Source organism: Elaeis guineensis, chromosome 3 (genome assembly GCF_000442705.2).
Source record: "Elaeis guineensis isolate ETL-2024a chromosome 3, EG11, whole genome shotgun sequence".
NCBI classification, from domain to species: Eukaryota; Viridiplantae; Streptophyta; class Magnoliopsida; order Arecales; family Arecaceae; genus Elaeis; species Elaeis guineensis.
This window is the reverse complement of record NC_025995.2, coordinates 127,833,530-127,854,155: the sequence shown is the minus strand read 5'-3', so window position 1 is coordinate 127,854,155 and position 20,626 is coordinate 127,833,530. Positions and strand designations below refer to the sequence as shown.

General features: G+C 44.7%; 1 protein-coding gene across 1 annotated transcript; it reads left to right on the top strand.

Annotated features, from left to right (window-relative positions):
• Positions 1–5,212: 5,212 nt before the first annotated feature.
• LOC105040194 (uncharacterized) lies at positions 5,213–20,289 on the top strand. Its single transcript, XM_010916616.4, is given in 12 exon segments — positions 5,213–6,556; positions 7,856–8,007; positions 8,093–9,143; positions 13,268–13,962; positions 14,056–14,121; positions 14,625–14,808; positions 14,895–14,990; positions 15,083–15,149; positions 18,961–19,129; positions 19,264–19,726; positions 19,729–19,987; positions 20,073–20,289. Coding segments are annotated over 11 exon segments (3,525 nt in total). The 5' UTR covers positions 5,213–6,208; the 3' UTR covers positions 19,963–19,987; positions 20,073–20,289.
• Positions 20,290–20,626: the final 337 nt, after the last annotated feature.

Below are 20,626 nucleotides of genomic sequence, written 5' to 3'. Positions count from 1 at the left end.
ATCTTCAGAAGGTAAAGGATCTCGTGGCCCGCCTCGAGTATTTCGAGATCTCCCACATCCCCAGGGCGGAGAACGCTCGTGCCGATGCTCTCTCCAGATTGGCAACGTCGGCCTATGATTCTTTAGGTCGGACGTTTGTCGAAAACCTCCAACAGCCGAGCATTGATCGGGTCGAAGAAGTGCAACAGCTAACGTCCGAACCAAGTTGGATGGACCCGATCGTCCGGTACTTGTCCGACGGGACCAGTCCCAAAGATCCCGCGGAGGCCAAGCGACTCCGATGGTCGGCGTCACAATATGTGATCATGGACGGCCGACTCTACAAGAGGTCGTTCTCCCTCCCTCTGCTCAGGTGTTTGGGACCGACCGACGCCGACTACGCTCTCCGAGAGGTTCACGAAGGAATTTGTGGGAATCACTTGGGGGCAAGTCCTTAGCCTTCAAGGTCTTGCGACGGGGCTACTACTGGCCGACCATGCGAAAGGATGCGGCAGAGTTGGTCCGAAGGTGCGAGCCATGCCAGAAGTATGCCAATATTCAGCGCCAACCGGCCAGCCAAATCGCTCCCCTTGTCGCTCCGTGGCCCTTCGCTCAGTGGGGAGTCAATATTCTCGGCCCCTTCCCACCGGCGTCGGGCCAAAGGAAGTTCATCGTTGTCGCCATCGACTACTTCACGAAGTGGGTCGAGGCTGAGCCCTTGGCGCAGATCACCGAGCGGAAGATGGAGGACTTCGTCCAAAAGTCCATCATTTTCAGGTTCGGATTGCCGCACACCATCATCACCGACAACGGGCGGCAATTCGACAACCAAGACTTCAAGGACTTCTGCGCCAGTTCCACATCCGTCATCGACTAACTTCAGTCGGGCACCCACAGTCCAATGGCGAGGTCGAGGTGACGAACCGAACCTTGCTCCATGGACTCAAGACCCGACTGAACGAAGCCAAAGGTCTCTGGGTCGACGAGCTGGGCTCCGTCCTATGGGCTTACCGAACGACCCCCCGTATCCCGACCGGGGAGTCGCCGTTCAGTTTGGCCTACGGGACAGAAGCTATGATCCCGCTCGAGATTGGCCTGCCATCTTCAAGGGTCGAGCAGTACCGCGAGCCGGACAACTCCGAAAGCCGGAGGGCCGACCTAGACCTCCTCCCCGAACTGCGAGATGAGGCTCAAATCCGAATGGCCTCATACCGACAGAGGGTCGCCCGGTACTACAACGCCAAGGTCAGACCAAAGCTCTTTAAACCTGGCGACCTAGTCTTGAGGAAGGCGGAGGTGTCGAAGCCCTTGGACCAAGGGAAGATGGCTCCCAACTGGGAAGGACCCTACAAGGTTGCTGACACCTTCGGGCCGAGAGCCTATCGGCTGGAAACCCTTGAGGAAAAACCATTCCCCGGACTTGGAACGCCGACAACTTGAAGCTGTATTACCAGTGAATGCTGTAATTCAATCATCGGAATACAAGTTCAGTTTGAAAAATCGGAGTTCTAACTCTTCGACTACTGATCGGCGCTCAGCCCCGACGCATCGACGCGGACCTGGAACCGACGACACATCGGCCCCTTACTCGGACCGATGCATCTACGATGACGGGAGTTTGTACTCCTTCTACGGTCGAATTTTCGGGCAGAATCCATCGGCCGACTGATCGATCGGGCCCCGACCGAAGAAAGGCTAAAAGCCCACGCGGCTGTTGCCGCGACATTCCGACCGGGCTACGGCCGGTCGAGGGATATTCGGCTTACCACCGTCTATCACATGACACGACCTGCGGCCGGCTGAACGACACTCGGTTCGCCACCGTCTGTCGAAGGACATGAGAACCCGACGCAAGTACTTGGGGATCCGACTTACTATCGCTCCCCCGACACTGCGCCGGTCGATGTTCGAGTAAACGCATCTACGGAAGTCTGACTACCGAACCTTACCAGGTTCGATCGGATCCCGACTTAACAGATGCGCCCGAATAGCGACTACAATTATTGAAAACCGACCTAAAGTCGGGACACAAGCTACTTCGGAGCTGTGCAAGCCGGTTGAGTCCTACCGACTTACCCGAGTTGGCGACTTCTCTAAGTTGGCGACTACGGTTCGACATTACAGCGATAAGAAACATTACAAACAAGAAGCAAAAGAGAATACAATTTCATTCATTGATTAAAAGAAATTACAAAGTCGGGCCGAAGCCGATTACATGTGTTTTCAAAAAGAAACAAAAGGAAGACAGTCGGCTGGACCGATCATTCGTCCTGGATAATCTCTTCGACCGACGGAGGATCGGGAAGAATCGGCGTCTCGACCATAAGCGGCGCTGGGTCGGCGGCGGAAGGATGTCCTTCAGTCGGCAAGGGACCTCCGGTCGGCTCCTGCTCCGGGACGGCTTCCTCCGTTGGGATGATGTCTCCCGACTGATGGTCGGCCTCCTCTTCGGTTCCGTCCTCTTCGGCGAGTAGCGGCGCGACTCGGCTGACGTCCACCTCCGGGTACAAGGCATGGACGGCATCCCGACCATCTTCGAACCCGACCCGGTAGGAGGCGAAGCCCGATTCGAGCATCTCCTCCTTGAACCGGTCGGAGGCCCGGAAGTCCTCAACCGCACGATCGGCCGACTCCCTCGCCGACCGTGCCTCGTCCTCAACGTGGGCCAGCTCCTCCTTCGCCAACTCCGCCTCGGCCCTGGCAATTTCGGCGTCGATTTGGGCGATGGACAAGTCCTCTTCGGTTTCCGCGAGCTTCCCCAGGCTGACCCGAAGTTGCTCGCGTTCCCCTTGGAGTTCGGAGGTGGCACTGTCCCGTTCGCGTCGAAGACGACGCACGACCCGGCCTTTGTGCTTGGCCTCCTTCTTGGCCGACTTCAGCTCGGCCATAAGCCGGGAGACCTCGTCCGTCAACTTGGCCTCCCGGTCGACCGACTCCTGTAGCTGGTCGACTAGCATCGTTCTTTCGGCCTCGGCCGCCGCCGACCTTTCCTTGAAGGCTGCCCGAACGTCGCCGAACCTTCGGTATCCGGTCTCCAACTCGGACATGGTGAAGATCAGCTGCCGACGGAAAAAAGCTTTGTCAGAATTATGTGGCAAGCAAAAATTTTAAGGGAAAAGGGGACGCGAAGCTTACCTCCACCATCGACGGGTAGAACCGCGACAGCATCTCGGTCACCTGCCGAGATCGCAACGACTGAACGTCGGTACGGAGGAGGATCCCCTGGCACAACCTCCTCGCAAGGTTGTGATCGGCCAAGGCCGATGCACCCTCGGGGTAGTATGCGCTTTGGGGCATTGATCTCTCCTCCTCCGAGGGCTCCATCGGGGCTTTCCCCCGATCAGCTGCCCCCACCGACGGGACTGGCAGCGATGGGACGCTGGAGTTCAACCCGGCGCCCCCCGTTGCGCCAGCGGACGCCTCCGGACGATGTTCGGCTTCCCGAACGACATCCGGCTCCACCCGCGGCGGCGAAACCGCCGACACTCCTTCGGCCACTTCCTCGGTCGGCCTCTCCTCGACTCGGACGGTCGGAGCCGCGAGGGCTATAATCGGCTCCGACCTCTCGGTCGCCGACGCTTCCACGGTTGGCGGGACTGGGGCTGGTCTCTTGGAAGGGCGCGAAGGGCCTGCCCCCGACGCTGGCCTCTTCCTCGCGGCGGCAAACTGACGAATTTCGGCGTCGGTCGGCCTCATCCTCGGTGGTGTCCCTGCAAAACCGACCACTGTTAAAGGCCGGACCGGGACTACCCTAAAGCCGAACAAAAAGAAAAGCTGAGGAATTGGGCGATACCTATTCGGGGGACCAGACTCAGGCCGGCATCATAGAGAGCTTGCTCGGTAACAAGCTCCCTCTGCTTCGGGACCAACATGTCTTTGAGTCGGTGGAAGTCCTCCCGGTCGTCCACGTCGACCCGACTGTTGTCGTTGGCCTCAGTTCGGGGTACACCCCAGCGAGAAGGAAAGCCCCAAGAGGAGGAAGAGGAAACAAAGAAAAACTGGTTCTTCCATCCATGAATGGACGATGGAAGACCGGTTATGAAGGCAAGACCCTTCCGGGGGTTGAAGAGCCACCACCCTCGGGCCTTAGGGTGGGGTCGGAGCACGAAGAAGGCCCGGAAGAGGGAAACGCGGGGGTTGGTCGGCAAGAGCTGACACAACAGCGCGAAAGAAATGATTAGCCGGACAGAGTTCGGCGCCAGTTGCGCCGGACAGAGTCCGTAGTAATCAAGCAGATTCCGGACGAACTCCGGAATCGGAAGTCGAAGACCCGCACGAAGGTCCTCAACGTACAGCCCCAGGTCGCCGGGCGGAGGGTTGTTGACCCGACCGCCGGCCCCTGGAGCATAGAGCCGAAACTGCTCCGGGATGCGATAGTGCTCCCGAAGCTGATCGACGTTCGGCCCCGAAAGCGAGGAGGCCTCATCTTCCGGAGCCGATCGGGTGTCGTCGGTCGGGTTCCCCGACCGAGCTCCCTGAGTCAGTTTCCTGGTCATTGTGCAGGAACCGAAAGAAAGGAAAGGAGGGAAGAAAGCAAGAAGGGGAAGGAGGACCACGAACCCGATGGACCCTCCGGAAGTAGAGAAGAGCTCTGCCCGCGACGACCGAAAAATCGCCCGGACAGAGTTTCCCCAGCAAATGGCAAATGTGGGTCAGGGTCCGGGAGGTCCTATATATATAGGGCCGACCGACGGCCGAGATGCTCCCGCGCCGACCAAGGTCCCCCAGATGCGCGACGCGTGGCGCCCGCCGGTTGGCTAAGGATTCGGCGCGCTTCGCCCCGGGACGCCCGCACCGCCTGCATTAAATGCCGGAGCGGGCGCCGGCCAACCACCTTGACACGCGGCGCGCGGGGGTTGGCTCCGCCGTCGGCCGCCCGCGCCGGTCCGCGTTCCCGATGGGACGCCTCATCCACGATCGGCGCCGAATATCCGATCGACTGATGCGGTATCGTCCGGCACCCGATCTTCTGGCACCGACGTGACGGCTGACAACGACAAGACGTGGCGTCTGACACCTGACGCCGGCGCGACTTCCGGCATCGACTAGACGTTCGGATCACTGGAATTCGTGAGATGTCTGACAACGGATCAGCCGGCGGTACGGTCGGATCTGCACATGCGACAAATCCACTCCCAGTCGTCCGGCCTTGCTACCCGAATCAAGGCATCGACCAGCTCTCCACCCGACTTGGGAGTGGAGGGGGGCAACTGTTGGGGGATACCCACCGACCGACCGACCGTCTGTCGGAGGGCCCGACCTTCTGGCAGCCCGACCGACCGACTATCGGAGGGCCCGACCTGGCAGCCCGGCCGACTAACCGACGACCCGACGGACGACTCTGCCTGGCCGATCATAAGTCGGGCGACAGGCCGACGGACGCCATCAGCGGCTAACTGCGGCCATTCCACGGTCCATTCCCGACCGACTAAACCCAGAGGTCCGTTAGCCGACCCACATGAAGCTCGCCGACCGACGGAGGAGTCCGACGCCACTCTGCTGGCCACCGACCCTGGGTCGGCCGACTCCACCAACCGCCGTACGGCCGCCAGACGTTGTCAGCTCTGACACGGACATGCGGCACGGTCACCTAGGGGCGTTGTCCCGCCGAGAACCGGGTCAACCCTGGTGATTAGACGGCTACACGGCGACGTGACATTTTCACGGCGGCTCTGACAGCCTACAGTGAGTTGACAGTTCCTCACTTGTCCGCGCCATTAATGATGGCGCCATACCGTGCTCCACTATATATACCGGGGAAGGCAACAGTGCAAGGGATCGATCCGCCCGTCTCTCCCACATACGCAGGCTCGCCCCTCTCTCTCTCTCTCTCTCTCTCTCCCTCTCAGAGCTCTCTGTCTGCATTTCACTGTTGCCCAGTCACCTCTCTGACTTGACCGTCGGAGGGTCCCCACCGGAGCCGCCTCCGGTCAGTGCGGACTTCCTTTTGCAGGTGCACGCTTTCCGGCGATCGGGCGACGAGGCGATTGGCCGCAACAGGAACAAAAATGATCCAATTCAGCAGCTAAATGGATATTGCTTTGAGAATAAATAGACGAACTCCTTTATGCAAAATCCGGAAAGAAGGGTGCTGCTGGCGAAACCAATCCGTGGAAGCCAAACTTGTAGCAACTGGCTTGACGCAATTTTTCAGAAGTACAAAGGTCGCATCGTTTGTGTTCCAAGGAATGGTCGCTCACTCTAAGCCCATCCGACAAATGGCATACTCATGTTGTATGGTCGGGCCCGGGGTTTCTCCAAGCCAGATGGGCGCCCATTAGGAATGCAGGTTGCCACGGATCTGCACGTCCACGTGTCTATTCATCTAGGCATTCCCGCCCTGGGTCATTTAATCGTCCTGCGTAGTTTTGTTTTTTTGTTTTGTTTTTTTTTTCAGAAAAATGGGAAGAGAAGAAAGGAGAAGAAAAAAAGCGGTATAATATGGGAATGGATCGGGTTGTTGGAGGCTCCGGACTTCGCCGAAGACGCGCTCGGAGGGGTTAGGGTTAGGGCTTTCGAGCCAATGGATTCTCCTGAGACCACCAAGCCCGCCTCCACCGCCGCTCCCGCGGTTCAGGTACACTCTCTGCTGTCCAAATCCCCCTCTCTCTCTTACCATGATCCGTCTTCTTGTTTTTTTTTTTTCCTTTCATGTTTCCCTTTCTCCACCTTAAGTCCGTCATCTTTTTTCGATTTTCTGAAACACCTGAGTTGTGCCCTTCTCTGGAACGGTATCGTGTTTTCCTGAATCAATTTCCGCAGTTTTTACTTGGTTTTACGGTGGATTAGATGCTTTTCCTTCCATCTCTACCTTCCGCGTTTATTGGTGAATGGAAGATCTTGGAATTGCTGGCTTTTGAACCTATCATCTGTATTTTATTGTTTTACTGTTTCTTTTCTTACTTTCTTTTTTTATATAAGTTTATGATTTTGGGTTATTGGTTTTTGGATCGAATGTAGAGTGTATCCTGATCTGATCATCTTTTGATCGAAATTTGGTTTTGGGATGGATGAGTAGGGTTTCAGCGCTTTTGGGGTTTTCCGGGTAGCTTCTTTAGATTCAATCCTTGGCATCAAGCTTTTCTTTCGACGATTTCAAGCAGATACATGGAATTTGTGAAAGTTTAGACCGACATCTCCACACGCCGGACAGAAATTTCAGGTGACATTTTCATGGTTGGAGCAGCGGTATCTTTTCTTTGATGATGTTCTTTTTCTGTTTTTACTATGATTTTTATTTACGAAGGGGTGTTGGAAGTAGGGGTGTGCGTTTCTGGATGCTTGTTAATATCTCTATTCTGTTTTAGGAAGTCCTTTCAGTCATGCGATGATTCCTGAATATTGTTGCATTACCTTTAGGAATAAATACAACATTTCCTTTAGTCGTTTCCTTAACAGATTTTCTTTTTCAAACAGTCACGAGATCGTGTTCTTTTGACGAGTGTGCTTGTCGAGTGGTTGTGGGTTGTATTCAGATATTGCTTTTCCTTTGCAATTCCACTTCTGTCTTCTCTTACCCCTTCCAACCCCTCCCTTTTTCATTGTTTCAGTTTGTAGTTATGGGTTCTGGTCAATGGTTATTTATTTATAAAATTTACAATTCGCTATAACATGTCAACAATTTATTCAAAAAAACTCTTTTTTTGCATTTTTTTTAAAAACTTCTGCAATTTTCCAATTGTCTATATTTATGCATTCAGTATGCAACTAAATTCGAACAAACACAATTTTACACTTCAAATTTCGCAGTTGGTGCTTTCTCTTAGAGCTTTTATTGCCTTCAATGATGCCAACACAGTTGGTAACTTGTGATTTGGATTTCCCCCTTTTTTTTGGCTTTTTTTAATCCAGGTTTTCCTTTCTCTTTTTGTTCTAGGAATCTCCTTTCTCCAGCTATGTTAGTAATTTGTCTCCTATACCATTAGTCAATGCCAAACCTGGTGTGCCAGCATATGGAGACATCAATTTTCCATCCCCAGAACCTGTGTTTACATCACCACACATTAGTTACCCTAGAAGGCTGAAAAGGTATTTATCTTTTTAGATGTTACTTAACTAGGCAGAATAGTTTTAAATGATTAAAATCATCATATTTATGTATGTTCTTATTCAGATCTCAACATCTCCTCCTGAATGGTGCTGAGAAATTCCCTCCTGGGTATGCCAACAATGCCACAGAAATGTCAGAAAGTGCACAGATTAATGGACCACTTATCTCAATGTCCATGGTTCAGTCTGGCTCTTGCACTCAGAAAGAAGGTGACAATGATTGTCCCTCCCAGGATCAACCTTGCAGCAGTCCTTCAAGCTGTGTTGATGCTTTTCTCGCTGATCCTTTGGAAAATTGTGACAATCCGTCTGGTTCACCTGATCTTTATTCGAAACAAGCTGCTGAAATGCCTCAACGTATACAAGCTGACGTTACTAGTGTAGATGAAAAACAAATAAAATGTAGCAAGGAGGATTTTAATCAATTGCAACCTATTTCTCCATCAATTTTGGTTAAAGAGATTACAGCTGATTCTATGGACTGTTTGACTTCTCCTGCTTTACCCAATCCGCATTTAGAGCAAGCTTCTGATCCTCCTCGAGCTTTGTTGAATGATTTTATCAGCACTGAGGAAACCAATCCAGAGATTTATGTCTCTGATGTCAAGAAATGCACAATTACTAAAGCTACCAAGAGTTTAGGCTCATCATATCAAGCTGAAGAGGGCCCTCCTGGCGAAGAATCTTCTTGCCCTGTTGCTCAGTTTGAAAGCAAGTTGAAAATGGCTAATGAGGCCAAGGATATTAATGAGAGATCTTGTGATGAGCAGCCAGGACCGGTTTCTACTGATGCCATAGCAGTTACTTGCTCACAAAATGGGCTGCAATCAATGGATCAGAATATGGCAAGTTATCCTTCATTTGGCTTAAAGGATAAGGATTGTGATGTTGTGGGCCATAATAAGGCAAGCCCTAGCACTTCAGTGATGTATCCCCATGGAGCACAAGATGCTAATAAGAAACTTGCTGTAGATGGAAAATGTGCTGAGTTAGATTCAACCCCCCAATGGCTGCCAGAATCCCATGAGGACGTTCAGGCAGTTGACAAGCATCTTGACAATCCGGGAGCAATTTGCATTATGTTCGCTGAGAATCAGATTCCATATGATCTGGAGGTATATATTAACTGTTACATTGCATATCTTACACTTCCAAAAGATGGTCATGAGATAGTGGTATGTTGTGTATCCAAATATAAGGTGCCCATGATCATGCTAATCATAAAGTCAATCATGATAGATACACATTCCAAAATGCTTTTGCTCTCCATGATCGGAGCAACCACTTCAGCAAAGGTTAATCAAGTGACCAGGTGATCTAAAGCCCCAAATATGCAAAGATAGAATGATGACAGAAGAAAACACCTTAAAAATTTTGACAAAGATTTTTGACTCATTGACCAAAGTTATTTGCATGCGAGGGATTTATCGTTATTAGTTGTGAATGAACAGTATCGCTAAACAAGACACTAGGGCTAAAGGGTTATTGAGGTCCAATCTTACAAGATGGTGCATGAATGGAATTGGATACGGGAACGAGCTTCGAGGAAGTTAGAGTGGGTTTACTTATCATGGTTGAGTTTGGCACCATGCTTTACTGATTTTTGTTTCTAGAGTCTTATTTTTTAGCCACAAAATTTTCAAGTTAAGTTGATATTAAGTAGCAGTCCTTGTTGTGCATGATTTTACAGATTATATATATTTTTGTTTATTCTTATATGGTTTCATGTTTATAGTATGGGATCCTAGCCAAGTTGAAAAAAAAATATACGATAGCTATACGACCAGCTTTGCTTTACGGTACAAAATATTGGGTAGTTAAAAATAACAAATGGACAAGATGATTATGGCTGAAATGAGAATGGTAAGTGGATATGTGGTAACACGAAGAAAGATAGAATAAGGGATAAAGTCATTTGTAAAAAGGTAGAGTTTGCACCAATTGACAGAGATAATTTACATAGTTTGGACATGTACAACATAGGCTGAAGGATGTGCCAATATGAAAGAGTGATTTGATACATGTAGAAGGAAAAGAGGGGTAGATGTAGACCAAAAATCACATGGGATGAAGTAATAAGGAAGGACTTGATTTATGCACATTTTTTAGAAAGTATGCCCTCAGCAGAGTGCAATGGAGGAAAAAAGATTTATAGAACCAAGTCCAACTAGTTTGGATTAAGGCCGAGTTGAGTTGAGTATATATTTCTATTTACTCTTACTTGCTAGTTCCTTCGGATTTACTTTGGAAGGCAGAATAGGGATGGAAAAGGGAGTTATTCTGCCTTATTCTATCCAAACAGTCAAAAACAGGGTGAGGAATTGCTTATGTTTTGACAAAGGATAAACCCCATGTCAGACAGCATAAGCAGTTCCATGGATGGATGTGGAATTGTCATTCCACCATCCTTATCCCTCCTAAATACCATTTTGTCCTTCTCTCCTTTAATCCCACTCTAATTTATTTTAAATATTGCTTAAGTAATAAGTAGCAATAACGATACGAATAAATAATAAATATTAATATAATTTATTATAATGAATTAAATAATATTCTATATTTAAATGATAATGTTAAATAATGTTTAATATATATTAGTAATAATATTTAAGTAGTACTAATAGTTGTCTTATCATACTTTGTTTTTTTTAATAAATGGTGAGCAGGTTCCATACAAAAGGAATAGTCCTGTTCTTTCAAACTTATTATAATTTTCCTTATTCCTCCAAAATGTATTCGACAACCAAATGCGGCTTTTGTTTATGAATTCTTGGGGCTTTTGTCATAGAATTTTTTTTACACTCTAGCATTTTAAGTAGATTCAAAAGTGTTCGTTTAAGAAATTTGACAGCTTCTTGTCTGTGAAGGAATTTCCTTGACTTGGTATGGCTGGCCACATATTGTGAAGAATAAGTTTACAATCACTTAGTGAAAATGTTGTTTGAACCATTTTAATGCTACATCTAGGGTCATCAATTTCACCTTTATTGTTCTATGCATATGCTTTGTGTCGACGATGCACTATTGTGGGAATTGGACGTGGTGTGGCAAAATGGAGAAATATTCTACCTTACTGCTGGAGCCTGATCTCTTGCAAGATAAGTACTTCCTTTTACTCAAGCATCCTTTCATTATTCATCACACAGGAAGTCCATTTCAACCCCCTTGCCTCCTTCTACACCCAATAGAAAAGGGTGAACCAAAGAGTATTAGCTTTTAGAAAATACAAATCATGCATAGGACCATCAATAACGTAGCTTGACCCTTTGCTAGCCTAAAATTTTATGCTTGTGACTAAAATGACATCCTTAATTGCCACCCTTAAAGTATCCTTAATTTCAACCCTCAAGTTTGCCCAAACTACCTTATGTCATGCTCCAACATGATTACCTCTGGGGGTGGTTCCAATCTAGAGAACATGGAAATGTAATGAACTTGGGAGAAGTGTAGGAATAATTAGGGAATTTGAGGAAACTCACAAGCTTGGAGAGGTGGCTGCTGAAACAAGGAGGCTTGTGCATCTTTAGGGTCACGGGCATCTTCTTTTGTGTGTGAAGTGGCAACAAGGAGAGTGAAGAAAAAATAAGAATGACGGATGCCGGGAACATAGAAGAAGGCATATAATTTGAAATGAGCAAAAAGATCAATTAATTTGAGTGTTAGATTCGTTATTCTTTCCCCTCTAATCTTGAAAGAACCAATAATATCTACATCTTTGTTGGATTATATCTGTTTAATTTCGAAAACTGCAAGTTTGAGATGATTAATTCTGGTCATGTTATAATCTAGAGAATATGAAATGTAATGAAGGACATAGGATAAGAATATATGCAATTCAAGAAACTCAGAAACTTGGAGAGATGGTCATTGAAATAGGTACTTCTTTTTTTTTTTTTTTTGCTGTGAAGTACAACAAGGAGAGAGAAGAAAGGGAATGGTGGATGTGTTGAAGGTAGAGGAAGGTCTGTAATTTGAAGGAAGTAGAAAATTCAACAAAATTATGACTTGGAATTCATTCTTTTCCCCCTAATTTTGAAAGAATTTGTTAATATTGCCATTTTTATTGTTGGCTTGTACTTGTTTAGTTTCAAAAGTGCAAGCTTGACTCAATTTCCATGAGGCTGGGACTTTAGCTTGAGCAATCCATGTCAATCAGAAAGTGAAAACCTTTAAGTTGAGTAGCCTTTTGATAGACCTCATAGCATGAGACTCTGCCCATTTCCTATGCCTTGCTATTTTTGATGTGAATTATGGAATTTCAGAACCATGCAAATTTGTAGCTTTTCTTCTCTTGTGGCTATGGGTCATCTTGGAGTTGGATTTCCATGTTAAGAGCTCCCCCGTAAGAATTCTTTCTTCTATATCCAAAGATATTCAATGACACCATGGTCTTATTCTTCCTTCTTTTTCCAATATGCTTATCAACTTCATTTTCATAAAAGTTCTAATTTTCCTTTCCTCTCTAGCTATCTAGCAGCTATGCATTTTAGTGCAAGGGCAGATATGCTTCCTTATGGAATAATTAGATTTGGATCACTCAATGCTATCTAGGACTATGGTTATGTCTTCTAGTTAGTAGAGATAACTTTTTCAAACCTTTTTTTCTTGTTAGGCATCTCATTCCTCTGTCAGGATTTCTAGATGGGGAAGGAGACATATTGTGTCAATAGGCTGGCCTGTCAGGTTCTGTCACATGCCTGGCTAGAAGACATCCAGGCTTGCTCTTAAGATTTCGGGCTGTGGCTTGCTGGGCCTGAGACTGAACTTTGAGCACTTTATGATGACAATATTTCTTCATAATTTCATTCTTCCTAGAGATTTACTGACATTTAATAAGAACCTGATGGTCAACCGAGCAGAGAATAGATTATTTATTTTTTTGCAATTTAATTTTGCACGAACACACAACTTAGTTGACAGACCAATTTTTTACTTTATTCTAAATAGAATGCTTTAAGCAATTACATTATGCCGATCTCTACTTGCTTGATTCCAAATGCGATTTTGAATGGTTACAGATTTACTGATTTAATTATTTGATCATTTTAACCATACTGAGCCTCATTTTTGCATTGCATATCAGTTTTATAATATGTTGGTTAGCATAACTGCATGGCAAGATCTTTTCTAAGTTCATCAGATGTCAGGTTCATGAGTTCTTAGGAATATAATGGTATTAGGTTCATTTGTTTTTCAGTTGGGATCTTTTGCATTAAAATGATCATGATAATTGATGTAGGAGGGTACACAACATCAACGTGGCATGCGCAAACGTCTTCAATTTGAGGCTGTTGAGAATCGTAGAATGAGCATTGTCTCCAATTCAGAGTCACCAGCAACTCCTTTGGACATGGGTACCATAAGTGATTCTCACACAGAATCAGTTGCAAACTCCGCTAACAGCCAATCAGTTCAATCAGTTCCTGGGAATGCCATGTGCAGATTGCCACTTAACGATGTATCAGGCCAAAAGAAAGGAAGCTCCCCTGCGACAGCTCCTAAGCCATCTGGCATTGGCTTACATTTAAATAGCATCGGAAGTTCAGGACCAATTAACTGTGATGCGAACATGCATGATACAAATTTACGAGGACAGAAGTCACTCTCTGGGGTTAATAGTCAGGTTTTACCAGATTTAAAGAATGATGTAGCTTTGACAAACTTAAAAGGAAAAAATCCAGCTACATTAACTGTGACTTTGGAGAATAATTCTGCCAATGGAAACAGTGACAAGAAACATTCAGAGAATCAAGCAATAAAACTGCCAAATTCTTCTATTAGTTACCAATCTCCAGTTGATGCGAGACCTCTTCAAAGCTCTCTGCAGTCCAAGCATATTGATCACTACATGACTCCAAGTAATATAAAAAGGCCAGTTTCTGATGGTGCTAGCAAGTCCTTGGACTCAACTCAAACAAGTCCTAGAAAGAAGAGGTACATGTTCATGTTGATGCACTTGCTGCTTCCACTCCTTTTTCTTGTTTCATTATTATTTCAAACTTGAGATGTCCTACTTGATATGTACAGGAAAAAGGCACCTGAAAATGATGGGCACAAACGTTGCAATTGCAAGAGGTCAAAGTGTCTGAAACTGTAAGTGTTTCTTGAATCTTGTATGGAGATCAAGGTTTTATGTCCCGAAGGGACTGAGGGCATCCCGGATATCCCATCCCGTTTTTGTGAGAAAATGAGACCGAGACGGGTTCAGGACTCCGAAACCCATCCATGCAGAGAGCGAAGAAGAAAGAAGAAAATGAAGGAAAGATGAAGAAAAGGAGGAAAAAATAAAGGAAAGAAGAAGAAAAATGAAAAAAAGAAAAAGAAAGAAAAAGAAAATAAAAGGAAGGTATAGGAAAAGAAAGAAAAGAAGAAAAGGAAGAAAGAAAGAAAGAAAAGAAGTAGGGAGAAAGATAGAGGATATCTACTGGGATGTATGATCAGGACTGTTGTTGGGAAGAACGGGACAGTGGGGCATCCCATTCTATGGAGAAACCGGGACATCTTTGTCCCATGGGATTTAAAACCTTGATGGAGATATATCTATGATTGTTTTTGCTGGTCTTAAGTTAATGCCTACTTTTTATCTCACCTTTCAGTTATTGTGACTGCTTTGCTGGTGGAACATTTTGCACTGAAGCTTGTGCATGCCAAGAGTGCTTTAACAGACCTGAACATGAAGATACTGTTCGTGAAACCAGACAACAGATAGAGTCTCGAAATCCACTGGCCTTTGCTCCTAAGGTTGTCCTGCAGGTCACCAATCCAAAGAAAGATAATGGAGTAAGGACTTCCATACCATGACTGCTTATGCATTATGTGTCATTCCTTCCCACAGTGAATAGCATTAAAACTGTCACGTTCTGCAGGAGAATAAGGACATGACACCAGCCTCAGCCAGGCATAAAAGAGGATGCAATTGCAAGAAGTCACTTTGCCTGAAAAAATATTGCGAATGCTATCAGGTTTCTTGAGTAATAGATGAAATTTTAGTTAGTTGTTTTTTCTTTATATGCATCTTGACTAATACTTGTTTTTATCATTTTTTTTCCCTAAGGCTGGTGTTGGTTGTTCCTTTGGATGCCGATGTGAGGGCTGTAAGAATACATTTGGCAGGAAAGATGGTAAGAACTTGAGACTACATCTGCATTGCCTCCTTTATTATAGTGGCCACTGTTCTGTAACCTGAGCAACACCCATTAGTTAACAGTTCCAGACTTCCAGTAAAATCAGCGGGTAACTAACTGCCCTTTTTCCTAGCCATTTGCCATGTGTTATCAAGTACTATAGCAATAGGAATGGTAAGAGTATGGCTTCCAGGTTGGTCTGCTTTAGTGATCTTGGCATTCCATGTATCACAGACATTGAAATTAGAGATGCTTTATAGAAATTCAGGCAGCAGTCATTATGACAACTGACTAAACTGGTTAAAATAAGAGGACTTTATGCTGCCTATATCAGGGCATCATTTTGAGTCAGTTTCGTATTTATTATTAGTTTAAAGTATGATATTGAGAGAAGTAAAGTTGATGCCTAGCATCTGCAGCTAATTTGTAGTATGATTACTGCTTTATTTTAACCCTTTTTGTTTGGTTCAATTGTACCTTCAAGAATACTTTTCGACGCTAAGATGATAATTATATTATTGAAAGTTATTGTAAGAAAAAAGGGCATGAATATGATTCTTAAATTAGCATCAGACCTTCTATCTTTCATGAATGTCTTTGCAATTCTTTGTCATTTATTCTTATTAGGAGCTGCATCCTTTGTCATTTGAGTGATATTCCTTCGCAAGTTTCAATATTACATGCTTGAACCATCCTTTTTTTTTTTTTTTGCTGCTTCGATTATAATTTGCACAACTTTCAAGCTTCCTTTGATATGCTCCTTTCCATGGTTCGTCGAACCGCTCAGCTCAAGGCCTATGGAACCAAACTATCATGTAATCAAGGCAGTTCAGGCTTCCAAAACAGGATAAAGGGTGAACTGGGCCAAACTAGGCTAACCTGACCAGTTCCTCCCGGTTTGCTCCAGCCTAACCACGGTGCAACCCTCTCCCAATCCGATCCTTTGATGCCCCTTTTTCTCTTCTGCCTCTTTCCCGATCCCTCATTCTCTCCTTGCCTTCCTTCCATGAGCGACCGGCAAGCATGTTGCCCCTGCCAATTGCCCAGAATCTCAGTGGACCCTCAGTTCTCTCTTACATGGTGATAATAATGATGGGATTGAAGAGGGCTTTGATCCCTTCGTCCGCCTTTGATGCTCCTCTGGACGATGGCCTTGCTGGATGAAGCCCCTTTGATGATGGCCATCCTCCATGTTGATTCCCTTGTCATCATTGTCCTAGATCCTCTCAAGTCAACCTTTCCTCATTTTCCCTCGTCAACGACCACCTCTGCCATCACCAGCGAGGATTTTGCTGAACCAGCACCACACTGAGGTACACATGCATACTGTGTGTCCATATGGTATGATACCATACCATTCTAGTATGGGTCATGGTACCAGTTCAGGAAACCATGCTCCTTTCTAAGCTTATTCTAGTTTTACCTCTTCGTCATGCTCATCTAGTGCAGTCGGTGCTTTCTAATCCATACAATGTGAAGGGTCTTGCTGTCAATTTTTTAAAGTCTTAGAGCTATGTCTGCAAGTTTGATTGCACATTCTTGTACCATCTTCATTTGTTTTCCCCTGCACACCTTTAAAGCTTCCTTTGACATACTCCTTATTGTAGTTTTATCCCTCCTTCATGCCCATCTGATGCGGTTGCCGCCTTTATGGTGCAGCAATCCAATCCATACAATATCGATGGTCGTGTTATCAAATCTTGATGTCTTCAGACGTGGGGGACTATTGCACTAAGGCTGCAGCTTGGTCAGGTTGCTTTAAGTTGAGGCTAGTTCTAGCCTAGTCTGATACTTTATATCTTCCAGTCCAAATTCAACCTGCTCTGACCTCCCAACACAACCTGGCTGAGTTTCATCTTAAGCTAAACCGAGTTTGGGTCAGGTTGAGCTGGGTTGGGTCAGATTAATAGGGTTAGCTATGCTTGTACAGGTAATTTATGGTTGCCAAAATTGTCTGGTGTGTTTTATCTATCCATTATGTTGACTTCAATGAGAAGAAGAGTTTCACAGGTTGATGAGATAATCGCTGCAACCAACTCAAGCACCTGAAGTTCAGTTGCCTCTCCTTAAATGATCGAGGATTTGGATTCCTCAGCATCATATTTTTCCATGAGAAATTTCTGCAGTTGTCAAGTAATTCTAGCGTCCCTTAGGTTTGACTTCATGTTCTGGCAATTTCATGATGACATCAGGATGAGAATACTTATGGACAACACTTACCTTTTCATGGGCGATTGAACTGATTTAGATGAACCTAAGCATTTGCCAAACATATCTTTCAGGAGGTCAATTGATGCAATTTATCAAACAGTGGTTTCCCATATGATGGCTTAGTGAATAGATTTAACGATCAGTTCTTTGAATTGTTTACAGCTGGACTATTAAACGATGACTAATTAAGGATAATAATTATGACACGTTTATTGCAATGCTGATTCACAAAGATTCCTTTCTCTTTTTCTATGTTGGAGACATTTGTATATTGTAATAACAGAATGGACTTTTCATTTTTGAAGCAATCTCAACAAACCTACTTGCCCAATAATCTAGGAGATTGTTTATTATCTCATGGTTGTCTGTTTTGGATGATGTTTTAGATGAGGTATTGATAGACATTGGATTCTATGGCCATTATTCACGAGAAGATGGTAAATGATAGATGATAACATACTTGTATCACAATTTTTGCAGTTTTGGCCAGACGGGAGAATTTGATGCAATTATTTGAATTTTTTTTAAAAAAAATTTAGCTGTGTGGGAAGATGTTGCATGTTATCATGAGTTGTGTTTTAATCTCACTAATAGATAGGACGGCAAGTTGAGGGTTTTTCTGTTGATATTTTGATTAAAACTCTGGGTTTAGTTTGAAATATCAAATTATGTTGTAAGTTGGTGCCTTTTTTTTTTTTTTTTTTTGGGATTTAGGTGAAAGGCTCTTACCCATATATGTAATAAATTAGGGAGGTTTTTCAACTAACTTCAATGGTAGATGAGGTTTAAGATTGAGGATCTTATATTACATATGAAATAAAATTAAGTTGTTGTTGTTGTTAATTATTATTTTGTATTGGACCTTTAAAAATTTCTTGTTTCCCATCCATTTCTTTTCCCTGTCCAAATGTTCTCTCCACTTGTTCCCCTTCCTGCTCTAGCCAGGGCTGCTGCAACTGCCAATAGCAGTCGTCTCAAACTTTTCCATCTTTTTCTTTTCTTTGTTTGGTCCATTCAACATCAACCCTTTTTTTATTAACTCATTCCACTTTTGTCAACAATTTGTTGCAGCAGCCTGCATCAACTTATTTTCTTCTTCTTCTTCTTCAATATTGCTACAATGGCACATTGTGGCATGTGGTAAAAGTGACATCTTTGTATAGGTATTTGTGTCAGTTAGTAAATTGAGTACCTTTGTGTTGACTTAGTGGGCTATGAAGAAAACAGTGTTCCTCCCGTAATATTCTATTTATCTCTTCCTCAATGGTTGTGATGAAAGATAAAAGAAGAGAGCATATACATTGGTGCACCCTTTATTTCATGAACTAGTTGCAACATTTTGGTGAGGATTTAAAAGTTTATGCAGCCTTAAAGATCTGGCAAATGCTAAATGTCTTGCATATGGATGGAGAAAGAATACGTATTATGGAATTATCTGCAATAATCTTCAAATGCATCTGCACTAATCTTCAACTATATTATGGGATAAAACATTGTGATACCATTTAGAAATTATAACTACCAAACCAGCTCTTGATTTCCTTTCTCCCCGTATTTTTTGGTGGAGCCTCCAAGTGAAAAATGTGTTTGTATACAGTATGTGGTGAAATCATCGAGATAGAACATAAGAAGTCGAAGGAGGGGAGCTGGGAGAGTGATCCATCTTGTGGGAAACTTGAAGGCATAGATCTCAAGAGGGAACCAGATAGTACCAAGCAATGCCCGTTGCATCTTTCGCCTCTCACACCATCAATTCAAGGTCCAAGGTATGGTTCGTTTGATGAAAAAGTATGTATTCTTGTTTAGTACGACATAGCATGCTATTGTTACTTTGGTTCTTACACTACATGGGACTGTCTGCTTTATAAGTTTTGTTCTTATCTCGTGTTATCTGTGGCAGTGGAAGTGACATGCCTAAATCTCATTGCCCTGCAAGCTATCGTGCATCACCAGAATCTAGTGCATCAGTTTTACCATATTATGAACAGTGTCCAAGTTCTCCAGCGGATTCAATGAGCAATAATGCATCAGAACAGGAAAGAGAAAAAACTTTATCTATAGTCCTATATGATCAGGAAACTGAATGTCCATGTACAGGGAAAGTGGATCCATTCTCGCCTGGATGGGATGGGTTTTCAGACATATGTAATCTTAGCCCCTTGCCAAATCCTAAAGCAAGTGCTAGTTGTGTCTCTGTTGCATCTAAAATCAGAAAACCAAAGATTCTTCAGACAAAGTTGTTTCAAGGAAGTGCTCGCTTATCAGGGGGTTCACTTTGTTGGCATAGTTCACCAGTAACTCCGCTGCCTCCATTTGGTGAAGGCAAGTTGGTCGTGGAGCCAGATTCTGATGGTGGGGTACATAAAATCGAGAGGATGATACCCCTGCAATTCTGAAGGACACCTGCACGCCTGTCAAGGCAGTTAAGACAAGTTCTCCCAAACAGAAGAGGGTATCTCCACCACACAGACACTTGCATGAGAGCAGGTCTAGCTCTTCACCTGGTCTTAGGAGTGCTCGCAAATTCATATTGCAGTCCGTGCCTTCGTTCCCTCCCCTTACTCCATACAGTAATAATTCTAGGGGCCATGGTACATGAACTGCTGCTTTCAACTAATTTTGAGGCAAGTACTGTCATTTTCTAGGTGTTATTATACTAATTATTATTAGTTGGAGTGCTTTATGGAGTAACATATTTTACTATTGCAGGATATAATGTTACGAATCATCATCTCTCTCAGTATGTGGTGATCTGTGAGAAAAAGCAGCACCTGCAAGGACCCATAATCTGAGCAGAATGGGCATGGGTTGGGTGCCAGGGGTACATAAACTTTTAATTTATCATTATAATATCTACAGTTCTGCCAAACACTCTTTATGTACTGCTTGATATCAAATAATGAATTTGTTCTGAAGATATGCAAAATATGTGCAAGTGCTTGTAGACCGCCAATTAGCTATTGACTTATCTTTTGCACCAGGCAATACTTTCTGCTATTTTTCATTTTAGGTTGTCTTCTGTTGCTTTCCACCAGAAGATGTACTCTTGCTAATAATGTTGCCATGATTTGTTGGTGCTGAAATAGAAGCTTCGGGATCGCATATTGGAAATTCTTTGAGCCATGAACAGTTATTCCACGAGTGTTGCCCCATGAATTTTGTGATGTGAGAATGAAAGTAGCCTCCTGTAGTTTCTGTTAGGGTTCCTGGTGGTAGAAACGTCTGAGAATTAGCTGCAAGTTCGCTGTGATGTGTGGAGCCGT